This window comes from Echinops telfairi, unplaced genomic scaffold (assembly GCF_000313985.2).
Source record: "Echinops telfairi isolate 266 unplaced genomic scaffold, ASM31398v2 ScPeMD7_7458;HRSCAF=8496, whole genome shotgun sequence".
Taxonomy (NCBI): Eukaryota; Metazoa; Chordata; class Mammalia; order Afrosoricida; family Tenrecidae; genus Echinops; species Echinops telfairi.
The window spans coordinates 13983071-14001466 of record NW_022111358.1 but is presented as its reverse complement, the minus strand read 5'-3'; the positions used below and the strand labels follow the sequence as shown (position 1 = coordinate 14001466).

Below are 18396 nucleotides of genomic sequence, written 5' to 3'. Positions count from 1 at the left end.
CCTTTTAAGTGTATGATATACGTGGTGTCATTACCCTAAGGAGCATATTATGGGCAGGGGGATAGGGGAGGTGTCACAGCACAGTGGAGAAATATTACAAATGCTACTTAAATTAGGCAGTTAAGGTGATAACTTCACTGATAAGTCATGTGACAATGTGATAAGCATACCATTACATGTATGTGGTTTTCGTCCTCAAAACCTGTAGTCTCTGCCTAATCCTGAGAAAACCACCAAACCCAAATTTTAGAACATTTTCCAAAAATATTTGACTAATACTCCTCAAAACTGTCAGTCAGTGAAAGACAAGGGAAGTCAGACATTTTTGTAGCCCAGAAGTGCTGAAGAAGACACACTGACTGAATGCAATGTACCCTAGTTGGGAACTTGGAATAGAAAAAAGACAGTGAGTGAAAACTAAGGAATGTCAATTAACTGGACTTTAGTTAATAATGTTTCAGTACTGCTTATTAATTGTTACAAATGTGCCTTATTAACGTTAACAGTACCACTTGCCACAGAGTTAATTCTGACTCTGGTGATCTTGTATGCACCGGAGTAAAACTACGGTATGGAAGTTGATCTCCAGACCCGAAGCAAGGCGACTGAGTTGAGTTAAACCTCTAATTGTTTGGTTAGCCGCCGAGCATGCTCTCTGTTACAGCACGTAGGAACTCCGGTGTTAACAGTCAGGGTCCTATTGGAAGTGAGTGAGTGAGTGAGTGAGTGAGTGAGTGAGTGAGTGAGTGAGTGAGTGAGTGAGTAGTGAGTGAGTGAGTGAGTGAGTGAGTGAATGCACAAACTCTTGACTTCTTTTGGCAAACACATACATGCCTGGCTTTTTTTTTCTGTGTCTGCATTGTTGATATTTCTGTGCATAGCCCTGAATCCTATCTTATATTGCAAGGTTTTCTTTGTGTTTGTGTGTGTTTTCTTTCTTTGGTTTTTACACTTTTTATACATTGGTAAAAGGAATTCTGAGCTGCTGACCATAAGGTTGACAGTTCCAACCCTCCAGTTAACCTGTGGGAGCAAAACGGGGCTGTTCACTCTCAGAAAGGTTTAAAGTTTCGGAAACGCAAAGAGCAGTTGTACTGCCCTACTTGGTCACTATGAGTCAGAATCACCTCGATGTCAGTGGGTTTGGGTGTGATTTTATGCATTAGTGAGAGACTGCATATTCAAAAAGCAAATTGTAATAGCCAATTAAGAAACTTTGGTGCCTCAGTAGTGAAGTACTCAGCTGCTAATCATTGTATTTGAAACCAGCCCAGCCACTCAACAGTCTGGAATTGTAAATACTACAGCCTAGAAAACCCTAAGGGACAGTACTACTCTATCACATTTAACTCAAACGCTACTTGATAGAGTCCTACAACAATAGACAACTCATGAGGTATTCAAGATAGTAAAGACTTTTAGATCAATGTTGGCCACATATTTTTACCTAATAGCATATGAATGTGAATTTTAATTTTTATTGTTAATGGAACACTCATCACTATAAATAGCAATTAACTCACTAAATCCTGATAGGAAATTTGTTTTATGATCTTATTTTAAAAATTGTTTCTAAAAATAAAGTTAAAATCCTAAAGTAATAAACCACCTTATAAAAATTGATGTTTTTCTTCCATAGGGAATTTTTTTCCAAGTTTCTTAGTATTTGACTATTTTGACATTTTAATAAAAACTGGTTAAAAATTCATATAATGGATAAAATAATTCAATTTAGATCATAATAATCCCTGACTTTTTATTTATTTAACCTCTTCTATTTTTTGCATTTACTGTTTTTTTCTAGCTTATAAAAAATAAATTTTAATTCTTTTGCAAGAATTTAAAATAAAATTTCAAACTACAGTATATTTGTAAATGTTGCCATTGCTGCACCCCATACTTTTTGAATTTGTAGATTTCTTTAAATTATTCAGCTCTAAAGAATTAAAGAAATTGACCTTGCTTTCCTATTTAAACCATAAGTTTTTAAGGGTCTGATTTTTAGTGTTAGGCTTGTGTGTTTGCTTGTTTTTCCATAATTGGCTTTTGTATTTTGTATTGTTGGCTTGTAATCTAAAGTTACAATGTTATTACAATGTGTGGTCAAGAGCTGTGGCACTGTATGAGTGACCAGTTAGAGGCTCTTCTTTTGATAACTGCAGTGGGAATGCCATTTTGGAAGCCAAGTTTGCAAAGAAGAAACTTCCAGCAGGCCCCAGACAGAGTCATCTATAAGGAAGTTCTTGGAGCAGATACAAGGGCAACGGGAGGAGTGGTTGTTGCTGACAAGAACTGTTGAAAACTACACTTTGTGTCTCCCAACAGTTATTGTGCTGGGACAGACACAGACATGACACCCCTGTTCCTTTCTTCCAACTTAGACCTCCCCTCTCTCTTCACTGGCTTCCTTCCCAGAGTTGTGATGGCCAATTTCATGCTGAAGAGAATGTTTTTCAAGTATTGGGGTTACATTGATACAACCCTAGGTTTAGGAATAGTAGATGTTACTGGGCCTCATTTCTACTGCATCTATCCTTGTGCATCGACTAATCAATTGCCTTGTGTCACCATGGGTTTTGGTTCCTTGGCATCAATGACTGTATTTGAAGATAAATTTAGGCCAGATATGGAGAAGGAGGAAGCCAAGAAGCCAGTGAGCGAGGCCTTTGCGGCTGGCATCTTCATGACTTCAGCTCTGGAAGCAACATTGATTTAGCAAGAGCAAGTTGGATTCCCTCTGCCATTCTCAGTGCTGTATAAAAAGGGTACCAGGTGTGAGAGAGTGACCATTGCTGTCCTCACCGAGACAGTCACTGCCTGGAAATTGAGTTATGGCAGAAACTGTCCGAACAGTGGACGCTTCATGAATGCATCAGTGATGCTGGCTGATTGTTGTTCTAGAAGACTGGGGGCATCTGGTGGCTCCCTCCCCAGAAGACCTTCATTTGGCAAGTATCTGGTGAATGAAACTCAATAAAAACCAAATTGGGTGAAACAACAAAAAGAATATATGGTCAATATAATAGAGATTCTTTAATATTTGTTCGAAGTCTCTTTGTAATTCTAGTAGATGGTTGTTTTTGTAGGCGTTCCATTTATGCCTATATATTTTCTACTTGTTGGTGACCTAAAACTATATATTTCCTATATGCTAAGGTTATTAATGATCAAGTTTTCAAACATAGCTGCCTGTGCACTTAGTAAAATGATCTTAAATAATCTTTAAGGAGTCATTGGTTAAGGATGTAAAAAACTCCACCATAAAATGTTAGCTAATAGAGACTAACATTTATTAAGCTTTATTATATGTCAGGCACCACTCAAAGTTCTCTAAATTATTTAATGATTAACCGAGTAACAACCCTTAAGTACTGTTTTTTCCTCTTATTTAAAAGATAACGAAAGACAACAGAAGGGTTAATATGCTTGCCATAACTTACTTTGTAGATCCTGAGGCGCTAAACAAACATGTTTGGTTTAGTTGAACAAATCATACTCATTTTTTTCTTTCTCTATTTTAGCTATTAGAAAAATTCAAAGAACGTTGGCTCTCCACTGGTTTATGGGATAATCTGGAGTTGATAAAGACCGTCATTGTAGAACCACAAGGAAGTGACAAAACTGATTTCGATGAATTACTGCAGGTATACTATGATGCGATCAAATGCAAAGGAGAGAAAGGTAATTGGAAATTTCTTAGCCAATTAAAAAATATTTTACTATAAGAAGAGATTGATGATGTTAGAATTCTGCTAATGTTATTTTGCACCTAAGAGAAAAATTATATTTTATAATCCTTAGTGAAAAGAAAATAAGTAAAATTTTCGCTTCGGTATATCTGTTCAAGGAATCCTGGTGGCATGGTGGTTACGAGTTGGCCTTCTCTGGGCAAGGTCAGCAGTGTGAACCCACCGGCCACTCGGCAGGAGAGAGATACGGCTTTCTGTTCCCGGAAAGAGTTATAGTCTCCAAACCCACAGGGCAGTTCTGCCTTTCCTTGAGGGTTGCCATGCGTCAGAATGGACTTGATGGGTGGCAGTATTGAGTGAGTGATACAAGTTCAACATAAGAATGAACAAGCATTCAGATATTATATCACAGTCGTCTTTGTACAGAGATGCACCAGTATCATCCTTACTAGCAAAATGAGCCCCATATTTTGATGCAAATAGTGTAATTTGTGCTTATATTTTATTATATAAAGTAAGTTTGAATTTTCAAAATATAACCGAACAACAATATCAAAATTAATGAAATTATTACAATTAGCTAATAGTAATAATTTATAGATATTGTGACATATGAAATCTCAAAACCAACCCTTTGATAACATTTATTATAATGCATAAGGATGCTATTGGACACCATCTAATTCCAAGTTTATAACCCCCCTCCACACACACACACACACACACTTAAGGGGGTTTATTAGGGAACTTAATATGTTACCCCGAGTCAGAATCAGCAAACAATTAAGGATACAGTCATTGTTCCACAGCAATACCTCTCCTCAGTCCGCAGTCAAGTCTTTCTCTGGTGCTCAGCCTTTCAGCCATGTGGTTCCATGACATTTGCTTCCATGGGCCAAGAAGCCGCGCATGTGTCTGTCCCACAGAGTTCCATAGTCTCAGACCAGATGAGAAAGGTACCACATAGTCTCAACACTACTCCTCTGAATCTCTGTGCTACAGTCTCTGGTGCACGGGGACTCTGCAGCCTTGAAACTTTAGGGATCTGGGACAGGCTCATCCAAATAGCCCTGCAGTATCTCTCTGTGTCCCATATGGCTCTTATATACTGAAGAAGGGGTTTGATGGAGTTTTGATTTGTCATTTAGCTGACTGTTCCTCCATGGAAAATGAAGGATGGTGTCTTAAGTCAAACCCTCTAATACAGTAGAAGGATACCCCTAAGGGAACAAAGGGTGTGGCTTGGTTAACACCCTCTACCAAGTGTATATTTCTGGTATATCAGAGGACTACCCCATCTTTCTCCCTGGAGCAGTTGGTGGGTTTGGACTGCTGATATTTCAATGAACAGCTGAGTGCTTAACCTCAGCATCACTAGAGCCCCTTATAGTAAAATTATTATCTTTCTGTAATAAGATCATGTGTGTGTGCATACCATGTGCAAATGTCTATATATGGTATGCGTGTTTAAGTATGATATTGATTCATTATAATATTGCTATTGATTGCTATAATATTGCTATAACTATTGCAATAGTTAAAGCTATTGAATTTGTTCCGAGAACTTTACTAACAATATAATAATTGTCATTTTAGTTGTATGAGGTAATACTCTTGGTTTATAATTGCTCAGTTCTTATGCAAGTTACTATTTATTCTCTTATAGCTTTACTATATACTGGGAGATTCTTTGTACTAGAATTTGTAAGTTTGTTTGCACTATAGCATCTATATGTCATTACTATAATTTTTATTTATAACATTGCACTTTTGAAGCTTTATCTTAGTAGTGTTTGATTTTTATTTTTCAAAGTCACTACTATGATTGCTTGGTATTTAGATTACCCAGATTCTGGGTAATTTTGAATGTGCTTTCTAAAACGCTTGTTTCCCGTTGTTTAAGATGGAGCACTCCTGGTAGCAGTTTGTCGTGGCAAAGTGAGTGAGGGTCTGGATTTCTCAGATGACAATGCCCGTGCTGTCATAACAGTAGGAATTCCTTTCCCAAATGTGAGAGATCTGCAGGTAGGCCATCCAAACCTTTATCTTTGTGTGACATTAATCCTACACTTTCCTCTTACCTGAGGCACTGTATTTTAAGTGAATCTGAATGAGTGAGAAAGGTTTAGTAGATGTAGATTTTTTTTTTTCACTTATACCTGTCTTTAGCTGAGTAAGAGTCACTGAAATTGTGGCTAAGAGTAGAAATGCAGATTTTTCAGATTCACCCAGACCTATGTAGAATCAGAAACTCTGAAGGTAGAGCCCAGCCTTTTGGACTTTATCAAGACATTGACTTACAGGAGTACCCCAGGGAATCCTAGGGCCCTTCAACCTTTCCCCTTTCTACGTTTTCTGCTGTACTCTAGTGTACTGCTTTGCAGATTCAACTGCTATAATCTCTTATCCTCGGCCCAGCAGGACCATGGCCTGACTGTACTCCACCTCTCTACACTGGGGTCAGAAAATTATACCTCAAAAGACAAGTGGGAATCATGGAGTTCATCTATTGACTCTTCCTTATCTCCGAGATTGCAGTTCTGTACTGCTTGGTATCTCCCTAATCTATTTTGTCCAGTTTTATAGTTAGTAATAATGCGATGGGTATTCCAACTAGTTATTCCATTTTGGCCAGAAATAGGCCTGATTGTTTGCTAAACATTCTATTTGAAAAACTATTTCTGGAAATAGTTTAAGCCCCAAAATGATACTATCTTCTACCAGGCAGGGTTGTTGGGTTTATCACCCGCTTCTTACAGGTATTTGAAGGTGCTTGCAATCTTGAGGACTAGGCTCGAGATTCTCTGACGACTGAGTTGACTCCATTAAGTACAATGTATATCCTTCACTGAGGAGTCAGCCTGTCAATGTCTCATACACATGAAACAGTGATCTATTTTAATTGTCAGTGCTTTACGAGGCACTGTGAGTTATATAACTTTTACTTCTATTTCTCTAGGTCATAGTACTCTTTGGGTAGGATTAAGATTACCGGTATAAACACTATTTCTCTGATTAGCCCCTGTCTCTTAACTTTGGACCTCTTCAAAATTTCTAGAAGTCTTCAGGGATTGTTTCACCTGATGATACATAATCTAATCCTTTTAACATCTGTGACTTCCACCAGCTTCCATTGAGGGCCCTGATGGCCATGCTCAGAGCTATGTCTTCTATTTTTAAATGCCTCTGTCTACTGCTATTGATGGAGTAGTTGGCATCCCCTCAAGAAAAAGATCACCAGCGTCACTGCTACACACTTCAGCTATGTGCTGCTGGTGGGACTGCTGCTGGCACTGGTGCGGTCGTGCTCTATATTGTACTGTATAGTTAGCGTTAATATTCTAGTCTCCAGGCCTGCATTACTGCTCTACTGCTGGTTTGTTAAGTGGAGAAAAGCTCTTTCTCTTTTTCTACTACTCTCAATTGCATTCCTTCCAGGATGTTTATAAATGCTTCCAGTCTCATGTGTATAGATTTTCCTTAAAAAATGAGCTCTTTCAATTCTGTTTGTATCTTCTTTTCTTCATGGACTTATTCATGAATGTTTGGGAGCTGAAAAATGTCAACTTAAGATTGTACTAAATAGTCACAAAGCAACAAAATCTGAAAGGATTCACATTGAACTCATAATAGTGATTGCATCTGAGAAGAGAAGGGGGTGATTTTGGGAATAATTATCAAAAAGGAATTTTGTTTTTTCTATAATGTGTTTTTTTTTTAATTACTTTTAAAACTTCAAGAAGATATACTAAGTATAGGCGTTTACTATGTAATTCTTTTACTTCATTTTTAAATCATTAAAAAAATTTAATGTTATTTACAAAGAAAAAGTTACATTTATATTTGTTTTCTACAACCTCACTTACCTACAATGATTTGGGGTATTATGATGGTGGGTTCTCTATGCTTCCTTTCTATAGGGTAAGTTTTCCTTTTTTTTTTTTTTTTAACCTATCTTGAATTTTATTCTTTTTTTTTAAATTTCTTATGCTTTATTACTTTTTTCCCTTTTTAAAATCATTTTATTAAGGGCTCATACAACTCTTATCACAATCCTTACATACATCAATTGTGTAGAGCACATTTGTACATTCATTGCCCTCATCATTCTCAAAACATTTGCTCTCCACTTAAGCCCCTGGCATCAGCTCCTCATTTTTTCCCCTCCCTCCCCGCTACCCCTTCCCTCATGAACCCTTGATAATTTATAAATTATTATTTTGTCATATCTTGCCCTGTCTGACATCCCCCTTCACCCACTTTTCTGTTGTCCGTCCCCCCCAGGGAGGAGGTCACGTGCAGATGTTTGTAATTGGTTCCCCGATGCTTCTTCCATGTGGGCTTTGTTGCTTCTGAGCTAGATGGCCGCTTGTTTACCTTCAAGCTTTTAAGACCCCAGACGCTATATCTTTTGATAGCTGGGCACCATCAGCTTTCTTCACCACATTTTCTTATTCACTCGCGTTGTCTTCAGCGGTTGTGTCGGGAAGGTGAGCATCATAGGATGCCAATTTAATAGAAGAAAGTATTCTTGCATTGAGGGAGTACTTGAGTGGAGGCCCAGTGTCTTTCTGCTACCTTAATTCTAAACCTCTAAATATATGCACATAGATCTATTTCCCCATTCTCATATATAAATATATTTGCATATGTACATGCCTTTATTTAGACCTGTATAAATGCCCTTTGCCTCCCAGCTCTTTCCTCTATTTCTTTTGACTTTCCTCTCGTCCCACTATCATGCTCAGTCTTCATCTGGGTTTCTAGGGTAAGTTTTTCTTTGCATCATTTTGGTGTCCTGCTTTGATATTCCTCATTCATGGTCCTGCTTGTCTGACTCCCAGTTGTTCATATTGCCCCAAACAGCAAAATAACAGGGTATCAATGAGGTATAGTCAGAGAGGAGAGAAGGAGATAATTCTCACAGGTTTCCCTGGTGGTTCCAGGGAGCAGGAAAGGATAACCTATAGCTGTTGTCCTGGGAGAAGGACATCCTGCTTGGTGAAGTAGAGGGCAGTGAAAAAGAGAAAGGCCCTCAATACGACAAGATAGACAAGACAGTGGCAGAGACAATGGGCACAAACATAACAATTGTGAGTATGAGAGCGGGACAGGGCAGGGTTGCTATGAGTCAGAACCAACATGACAGTCTAACAACAACAACAACAGCAACAAATTGTCCTGGCGGCACAAACTTTATTACTAAAAAAACTGACTCATATCAATTGATACAATAGCCAGCACCTCTTGATAAGGAGGAAGGTCTGTGATATTTACAGTGAATTAACAAGTTCCTCATTTGTATTTCATTCTCCTGCAGATTACACTGTCTTTGTTACATTATATTTTAGTGAGTGTAAATATTTTGTAATTAGATGTATAGCTTGAAGATGGGGACAGTTTCTCAAACATTTCTGTATCTCTAATCAAAATGTTGTGTTGTAATGTAGTGCGTAATAAATTATGGTTGAATTAATAATTAAATGAAGGTTTCATATATTATTAAAATAGTATTTGGTTTTGTTTTTTAACTTGACATTGTTATTTTAAACAGTAGCAACATTTCCCAGACACTTTAGGATATATGATCAAAAAGAGAAAAAACGAAAAACGCATGATCCAGCCTCGATCCATGGTTAGGAAGGCTGCTGGTCGTCATCACCCAGTCAGTTCTGACTCAGGACCACCTTCTGTGTGCAGAGTAGAGGTTTTCAGGCCTGTGACTTTCATAAGCATGTAACCAGTCCTGTCTTTTTTTTTTTAATCATTTTATTAGGGGCTCATACAACTCTTATCACAATCCATACACACATCAATTGTGTAAAGCGCATTTGTACATTCATTGCCCTCACCAGTCCTGTCTTTCAAAGTACTTTTGAACTTGAACTTGCCAACACTTTGGCTGATAGTTTAAATACTATAGTTTAAGTGCCACCCGGGACTCTTATAGTTAGGGATATGAAATATTTAATGAGACTAAAACAGTGACTAATATATGCATACAAGGAAAATTCAAATAACATATGATAATGAATAGGGTGATAGTAATTATTATGACTTATCAAAAGGCAATATAATATCTTGTTAGTCATAAATTGTTGGAAAAGATGTTGCTCAATCCCCGAGAACATCTAAACCCTGTCTAATATGTAGAAGAGCGCAATGAGTGGTAGGGGTCTCATAGATTGATTAGACTGCTTATCACTTTTGATTTAAGTTTTCTATTAATGACCATAAATGACCATAAACGCAGTGAGTTAGAACAATGCCTATTTATCATCTCATACTTTTCATAGGTCACAAGTGGGCATGCTTAACGATGTCCTCTACTCAGGGTTCCGAAAAACTGTAATCCAGGATTTGACTGTTTTACCCTTGTTGCAGGCAGAATTCCAGTTCTTATGGTTAATAGGATTGTGTTCATCTGTTTTCTTGCTGATTCACCCAGGGACCATTTTTGGCCCCTGGAGGCTACTCACAGTTCCTTGCCATTTGACCCTCTCACAGGCCTTCAAGCAACATGGCAGCTTACTTATTCAGGGCCAGTTGGATAATCTCACACCAGTCTGCTAAAATAGAGCCTTCTGTAACTTAACAGAATCACTAGAATCCACTGCCATGGAGTTCATTTGACTCTTAGCGACCCGATACAGGGTTTCTTAGGTTACAGATCTTTACAGGAGGGATAACCTTGTCTTTTTTCTGCAGAACATCTGATGTTGTGGTTAGCAGCCCAAGGCCTAACTTACAGTGCGCTGGGATCCTTTAACATCTTCTCAGGATGGTTGATTGTTTGGTTTTGCCATATAATGTAACCTAATCAAGGGAACCGGAATCACTTCACCTTTGCTATATTCTTGATTGGCTGGAAGCAAGTCACCGAGTCTACCAAATAAAAACAAAAGCAAACTCACCAGCCCTGAGTCGATCGGACTCGGAGTGACCTATAGGTGTCACTGAGTTTCTGTCCCGATGACTTTCCGATGAAGCTTTTTATAGCTCACCTTATGGTCAGAACCACTATGCCACCAGGGCTCCGCCACCACACAAAAGAGGAAATTACACAAGGGTGTGATGCTGAGTGTACTTTATGGTTAATCTGGCATCCTCTTCTGTAGCATGAGATAATGAACCAAGTGATCACCATGAATAGCCTCTTCTAAAACCAAAACTATGCTTCAAGTGACTTTGCTTTAAATTTTAGCTTTATTTTCTCTAGATGTTAGGCTGCTAACCTCAAGGTCTGCAGTTCAATCAAACCCACCAGGCCTTCCTCGGGAGAAGGAGAAGGCTGCCCACTCCTGTAAAGATTTGCACTCTTTGTAGCTGCAGGGCCGAGCAGCAGTGCTCGAGCATAAGGGCTTGTTATAACCGGGCTCTTCAGCCCTCAACCGAACTGCTCAGTTAAAAACAAGGTACATTTAAAAAGAAAAAAAGATTTACAATCTTAGAAACCCTGCATAGGGCTGTTCTGAGTTGGAATCGATTAGATGAATTTGTTTTTTGATTAATCTATTCAAGAATACGTAGAAGCAATTTACAAATGAAAATGTCAAGTGTTCTGTATCTGCATCATTTTGAGGGGAATTATTTCATTTGAATTCATGCTTTAGAAGGTTAAGATTGGTATTTATAGTTAGAAAAGTGTTTAGAGTGGGAAAAAGAGGACAATGACATTAATTTTATGATACTGAATTTTTTTCCTCAATTGGAGAAACAGATTAGGGAAGTAAAAATTAAAATACATTCTGAAATACTGAGTTAAGGCTTTTCTAGTCTCCATAGCAGAACTTGGCATTTAGAGAAGCCGGAAAATGTATTTTAGAGCCAAAAATATGACTTTTTCTGGCTGTGACCGGGATTTCCTCTTCCCACCTTGGGGACCAGAAAGTAGAAGTAGGAAAATTTCATTTTGGAGCCAAGTGTGACTTGTGTAGTTCAAGTCATAATTTATTGCACATACTTCAGGGACCTGAGAATAAAGAACCCCACTATGAAATGCTGATAATGGGCCACTCTGAAGAGCCAGCAGTTAGCTAACTTTCCCAATGAGGATTTTTTCCCCCACTACTACCTTTCCCAGATGCTTCTGATCATTCTATACGGACATACTTAATCATATAATAGTTTAAAAAAAAACCTTTCTGTGCACTAAACCAAACTATTCGAGAGGCATTAGATTGAACCAAGGTCTTTATGTGACTAGAACTTGGTGGAAAAGTATAACTCAAAGAAAAGTTGTTTTCTTTTAATGCAATTAAGGTGTAATGGTGACAAGGCTGATCTTTTATTGAATATCCAAAGCAAACCCTTTGGCCAATTACTATGATGTAGAAATACAAAAGCCTTCACTTTTGCTTTCATTCATCCACTTCTTAAATTAGTAACATGGGCATAGTTTGTGAAGCATGATGAAGCATAAGATTCTGTCTAAATTTTTTTTTTCTTTAATGTCGTAAATGAAATATTCTGCCTACATGGGTAGTGTGCCTCTACTCCTTTTCTCTTTCTTTCTTTTTATCTCTACTTAAGAAAAATTTAAATGTAGTATAGGGAAAACATTTTAAAGCTTTATAAAACAGTGAGGCTGTTTGTTATATTTTTATAATTGGTTTAATAATTTTTGTGGGAATATTCAACATGAAGAAACATCAAAATGTTTGTGGATGGAAAAGTTCCATTATCTTTTAATTCCATTTTCCTACAAATAATTTGAAGCCCTCTTATATTAGCAGTGGGTCTGTTCTTAGAACACTTAAAACAATAGTTTATATTTATATATTCCTGATTAGAATCAACTTGGTAGCAGTGAATTTGTTTTTTGTTTTTGTAAATATTGTAATGAGTTCCCAAAAAAGATTTGATTTGGAAACTTTAAAATCCAGGTAGCGATCTGAGAGGCTGTATTAGCACTGGCAGTTAATCCATCTTTTTGATGTTGTTGTTGTTAAAGAATTTTTTGTTAGCTCTGAATGTGCTGAATCATTTGAGAATATTTTAATTTTTAAAAACCATACTCATGCTTGAAAAATGCAGGTATCTCTTTCTATTAGGTTATATTAGTTGTGTTACAAATATGCACTTACATTTACTTACTTATATATTTATAGGCTCCTTTTGTTGACATTTTAAAGATCACAGGAAAAAGGCAGAGTGCCCTAAAGATTGATAATATTAATAAAATAGAGTACAATAAACCACATTAAACCAGTGCTTCTAGGTGTCAAAATATTTTCAGATTATGGCAATATTTGAATTCTTAATTGTGACAAATTTCTTTTTAAGGAAAATATTATTTCTTTAATTACTGTTGATTTGACAATTATGTGAATATTCATGAGTAGATGATTGAGAGAAGTTGTGCAGAGGACTACAGTATATTGAAGCAAACTTGATATCAAAATCAAAACCTTTTCTAGTCAATCATGAAGGACAAATACTGTATGAAACCATGGTTTGAAAAAAAAGATAAAGCTTTCATGCCAAAAGAACTAGACTTTGATGGTCACCAGAAGTGAGAGGGGAAGAGAGAAAGAGGAAGGGAGCAATAAGCTCAAGGGTAGACAGGTGTTAACTAGGGTGAAGGATAAGATTATATCCTACAAGAGGGAGAAAAAAAAATTGGACTTAAGGTAAGCTATTAGGAAGTTTGATAAGTTGTTGAATGCAAAAGTGATGATATGAAATGAAACCCCTTAATTTTCAATAAAAAGTTAAAAGACAAAAACAAAAACTTTCTGATTTTTAAATTTCATTATAGCAAAATAAATAATTTTTGGGGTGGTGGTGGAATTTTAACCATTTTAAGTGTGACATTCATTACATATATTATGTTGTGCACACATCACTGCTATCCATTCCCACATTTTTTTCTTACCTCCTCCTTCCCTGGCCCTGTTAATCACTGACAAAAGTTAAAAGCTTTTGTTTCTATGCATTTGCCAATTCTAGATATTTCACATAAGTTTGCACAATGTTTGTCCTTTTTATCTCATTTATATCACTTAGCCTGATGTTTTCCAGGTTCATCCAGGCTGTAGTATGTATCAGAACTTTATTTCTCCTTATGGATGAATAATTTTCCATTGTATGGAAATATACCACATTTTGTTGATCCATTAATCTTTTGATGGATCCTTGGATTATTTCCAACTCTTTAACTATTGGGTATAGTGCTGCACTTAGCATTGGTGCGGTGCGAACTCTCTACTTGAGCACATGCTTTCATGACTCAGGGTTGACTGCTTCAGGCATCCCTGGGGGAGTTCAAGTGTTTCACAGCAGCCAAGGGTCTTGTGCATGGGATTTTGATCCAAGTCGGAAACAGGCCTTCCCAAAGATGGTGGCTGACCACATCTGGTTAAGTATGTGTGAGCCATCAACTTGAAGCAAGGCACCACTACCTGCTTCCCGTCCACCAAGGTTACAATCTCCCACACCAAAGCTTTGGTTGCTATGCAATGTGTACATGATTGTACACATTGATTTGACCTCATATCTAGGAGCAGACTTGCTAGACCATATGGTAAATATATGTATAACTCCTTTGAGCAATCAAAAAATGTTTTCAATAGTGACTGTACCATTTTACATTACCACCAGCGTTGTTCAAGGATTCAATTTCTGCTCATCTTTGCCAATACTTGTTACATTTTTTTTCCTTCTTCTAATAGCCATCCTAGTTAGAGTGAAGGTTTAATCTAATTATGGCTAATACTAGCCATCTTAGAGTAAAATGTTAATTTAACTGTGGCTTTGTATTTCCCTAATGACAAACGAAAGGAGCCCTGGTGGCATAGTGGGTTATGAGTTGGGCTGCTAACTACAAGGTCAGCAGTTTGAACACATCCTCTGCTCTGTGGGAAAAGGGGAGACTTTCTGCTCCAGTAAAGATTTACAGACTCGGAAACCCACAGGTGCAGCTCTGTCTATTCTGTCACCGTGAGTCAGAATCAATTCATGTCAGTATGTTTGGTTTGGGACTAACAGATAATGTTGAACATCTTTTTATGTATTTACTAGGCAATTTTACATCTTCTTTGAATAAATGTCTCTCCCTAATCAGTTGCCTGTTTATAGTGTGTTGTTTGTCTTTTTATTGTTGATCTGTACATTTCTTTCTATATTATAAATATTAAATCTTTATGTGATCCCCCAACATTTTCTCTCATTCTGTTTCTTCACTTTGTTGATAAAGTTTTTTGAAGCACTATATTTTTTATTTTGATGAAGTTCAACTTATCTAGTTTGTCTCTCATTGCTCAAGTTTTTGGTGGCGTAGCTAAGAGTCCATTGTCAAAAGCAAGACTTGAAAGCTTTACTTACCTCAGTGTTTTCTTCTAAGAGTTTTATGATCTAGTCAAAATTGATGACGGTGAGTGGGGTTTTTTTTTTGTTTTTGAGTTCTTATATTTAGGTCATTGACCCATTTGGAGTTAACTATAATGTGAGATATGGATTCAACTTCATTCTTTCCCTATTGTGAGGACTAAGATAACAATAAGTTTGAGCAGATTCATATTTTCTTTTGAATTACTTTAAAATTATATTAATGATCTAAGTGTTTCCTCATTTATTTTTAGCAATTATTTACTGAGAACCTGTTTTGTACTAAATATAATAAAAGCAAAAATGTACAAGAAGTCATCTCTCTACCAGTGTTGTCTGTAATTTAGTGAAGGACATAAAAGTGTAATGAGTGATTTAGTGAAATAAGGTCTAGATGCCTGAATAGCAAGGAAAGGAAAGTTGAGCAACTTCACCTTAAGTGGAATGGAGTTCTAATTCTGGTATAGCATCTTTTACTTTTGACACCTGTGGCCATGTGTATCTGTAAACTAAAAAGGCTCTAATGTAAACAAATACTCTAATGCGTAATTATTCAGTAACCTGATGTTAACATCATTGGAAACACTTAAGCCAACTCACAGTTCTGGAAGAAAAACCTTGTCATTTTTCAAGGTCTGAAATGAGTTTATTTTCAATTTTCAAAAAGGTTTAGATAACCTTTTTGTCCTGTTCAGAATGCTTCCACCCCCGTACATTTTTTAAAAGAAAGTCTGACAAAATTGTTGTTAGAAATAGACTCAAAGTTTAATTTGAAGGTCCAAAATAAAAATCTAGTTTCAGTCTACGAAAGCTTATCTGAGTTGACAACTTGCATAATTGGCTTGGATAATGAAATGTTTGCTCTGATCCCTCCTTCAGATAATAAATAAATAAATGGATGCGTTGCTGAAGCTACTTTGTTTTTTAATTCCTCTTAAATAAGTTTGGTTGATAACTTTTAGAGTTTTTTTCCCCCTAATATTTGCGTCATTTCTGAATATAGGTATAAGTTAAACCTTTAGATAATAAATAGGACAAATAAGAACTTTTGGCTTGACTTCTCCCCCACAAAGTTTCTTTTCTTGATTCATTTTGTTTTCAGAAGGAACAAGAACTTTGTTGACCTTTTATATTTTACTTTTGCTCTCAAAGTAGATTGAAGGTTTTAAAAATAAAATTATTACCATAGGGCAGCGGTTCTCAACCCGTGGGTCGCAACCACTTTGTGGGTCGAACAACCCTTTCACAGGGGTCGCCCGATTCATAACAGTAGCAAAATGACAGTGATGAAGTAACCATGGCAATAATGTTATGATTGGGGGTTCACTACCACATGAGGAACTGTATTTAAGGGTGGCGGCACTAGGAAGGGTGAGCACCACAGCCCTCGGGACTTGTGAAGTTAATTGACACTTAACCTACTTTTGTTGGCACTGAAGATCATCAGCAACACTACTTGGAGGGTAATGAGATTATCTTTCAATTTCTCTGAAAATAATGAACACTTTTACTTTTCCCTTTAAAAAATAAGTTTGGTTGTATTGGATTTTAATTAATTTGCTTATTCAATATTCCATAAAACCTGCAGGGTTCAAACAAGATAGTGGGTGTTGTTACGAGTGTGTCTAAGTTTTCCAACCAGACAGCTGTAGGTCTCATAAATTGTGCCTAGTAGACAGCACTATTCGGTGTGTTAAGAACACCTATCTTTACTGCTTTTCACTGAGATTCAAAGTTTGATACCTTGAGAATGAACTCGTTTTATGCTTTATAATTGTGGGGCCAGGAGCCTCAATGTGCCATGGAATGTAATAAACTTCATAATAGGCAAATCTGTCAGATTATAAAATTATATCACAGCAGGATTTCTTAGCCTTGGCACTATTAACCTTTGGGGCCTGATCAGTCTTTGTCTAGTGTGTTGTGGCTGTTGTAGGCGTTTACCAGATCCCTGTCCTCACGTCACGGATTTCACTGCACCTCCTTCCGTGCTCCTTGTTAGGACACTCAAAAACATCTCCCGGTATTGGCAGTGTTTCTGGTATGCAACGTCTGTTTAATTGAAAACCACTGCTTTTCAATGGTAAGTCAAAAAGTATTGCTATAAAAATGATAGAAACCTTTTTACTAATGTCAAAATGTGAAGCAGTTATCTCTGGGTATATTCACCATCTAGGTCCATATACTTCTGAGGGTGGTGTTTCTCTCTCTAATCCTTCCCTGAAGAATTCAGAGCTCTTTGATCCACCACAGCAAACAGCAGTCTTGACATCCTTGAGGGGACTCATTGTGTTCCTTCGGAATGTCCTTTGAGTTATAGGAACAAAAAGAAGTGTGAAGGGGCAAGATAAGGAATGTAGGGGGGATGGAGTAAGACTTGCCAAGGAAATTCTCTTCAGACAGCCCTTGCTACACTTGAAAGATTGTCATAAAGAAAACAAATTCTTTGGTGCAAATTTTTTGGCCTTTTTCTCACCTATGTAGTTTTCAGTTTTCTTAAAACCTTTCCACATTAAGTCCCTGTTATTGTCCTGTGTCCGTCACGAACATCATGATGTACTCCTTTGAAATCCCACAAAACTGTCACTATACCCTTCTTAGCCAGCCTCACTGACTTCAACTTAACCAGTCTAGCAGATTCACTTGGAAGGCAATATTTGGCCTGGAGCTTTTATTTGAAGGCACTCTATTGAGGCTAAGGAAAATGTATTACTGAAAGAACTTGTATGTAGCCATGTTCATATTGCAGAAACATGTTTAAAGGCATTTTGATTGTAATACACTCATGCATGTATGAACTGAGATCTTAGTAGCGATACTTTTTTCGATACCCCTGTACATGTGTTGTTAGGTGGTGTCGTGCCAGTTCTGACATACAGACATCCTGTGTATAAGAGAGCGGGACACTGTCTCCAGCTCGGTGGCCATCCTCTCAGTCGTCGCTGTATTTCAGCCCTTTGTTGCGCTCACTGTGCAGTCCACCTAGTGGATGGACCCACGACGGTTGTGAGGGTGGCACAGGACCGAGCTGTGCTTCATTCAAAAGTGACTTGATGGCAGTGGGTTTTTGGGGCCAGGCAAACCTTAGGCTTCAAAGTGATATATTTGCTGGGGTTTTTTTTAACACTTTAAAGAGATCTTGTGTAGCAGATTTGCCCAGTGCAATATGTTTTTGATCTCTTAACTGCTGCTTCCATGGACATTGATTATGGATCCAAGTATAATTGAATCCTTGAGAACCTCGGTCTTTTCTCCATTTATTGTGATCTCACCCTCCAATCAATTGCTTTTTAAAACAACTCTCAATACATTTTTTAAATCAGATCTCTCCAGTATTTTGCTAGTTTTTCTTTTTTCTGGCAACCTTCCCTTCCAGAGT

General features: G+C 37.3%; 1 protein-coding gene across 1 annotated transcript in view; it reads left to right on the top strand.

The window, feature by feature from the left end:
* BRIP1 (BRCA1 interacting helicase 1) overlaps positions 1-18396 on the top strand; it is a 148530-nt gene that overhangs the window by 98637 nt on the left and 31497 nt on the right. Inside the window, 2 exon segments of the mRNA XM_004706996.2 lie at positions 3522-3681; positions 5593-5714. Of these exon segments, the coding sequence (XP_004707053.2) occupies positions 3522-3681; positions 5593-5714 (282 nt within the window).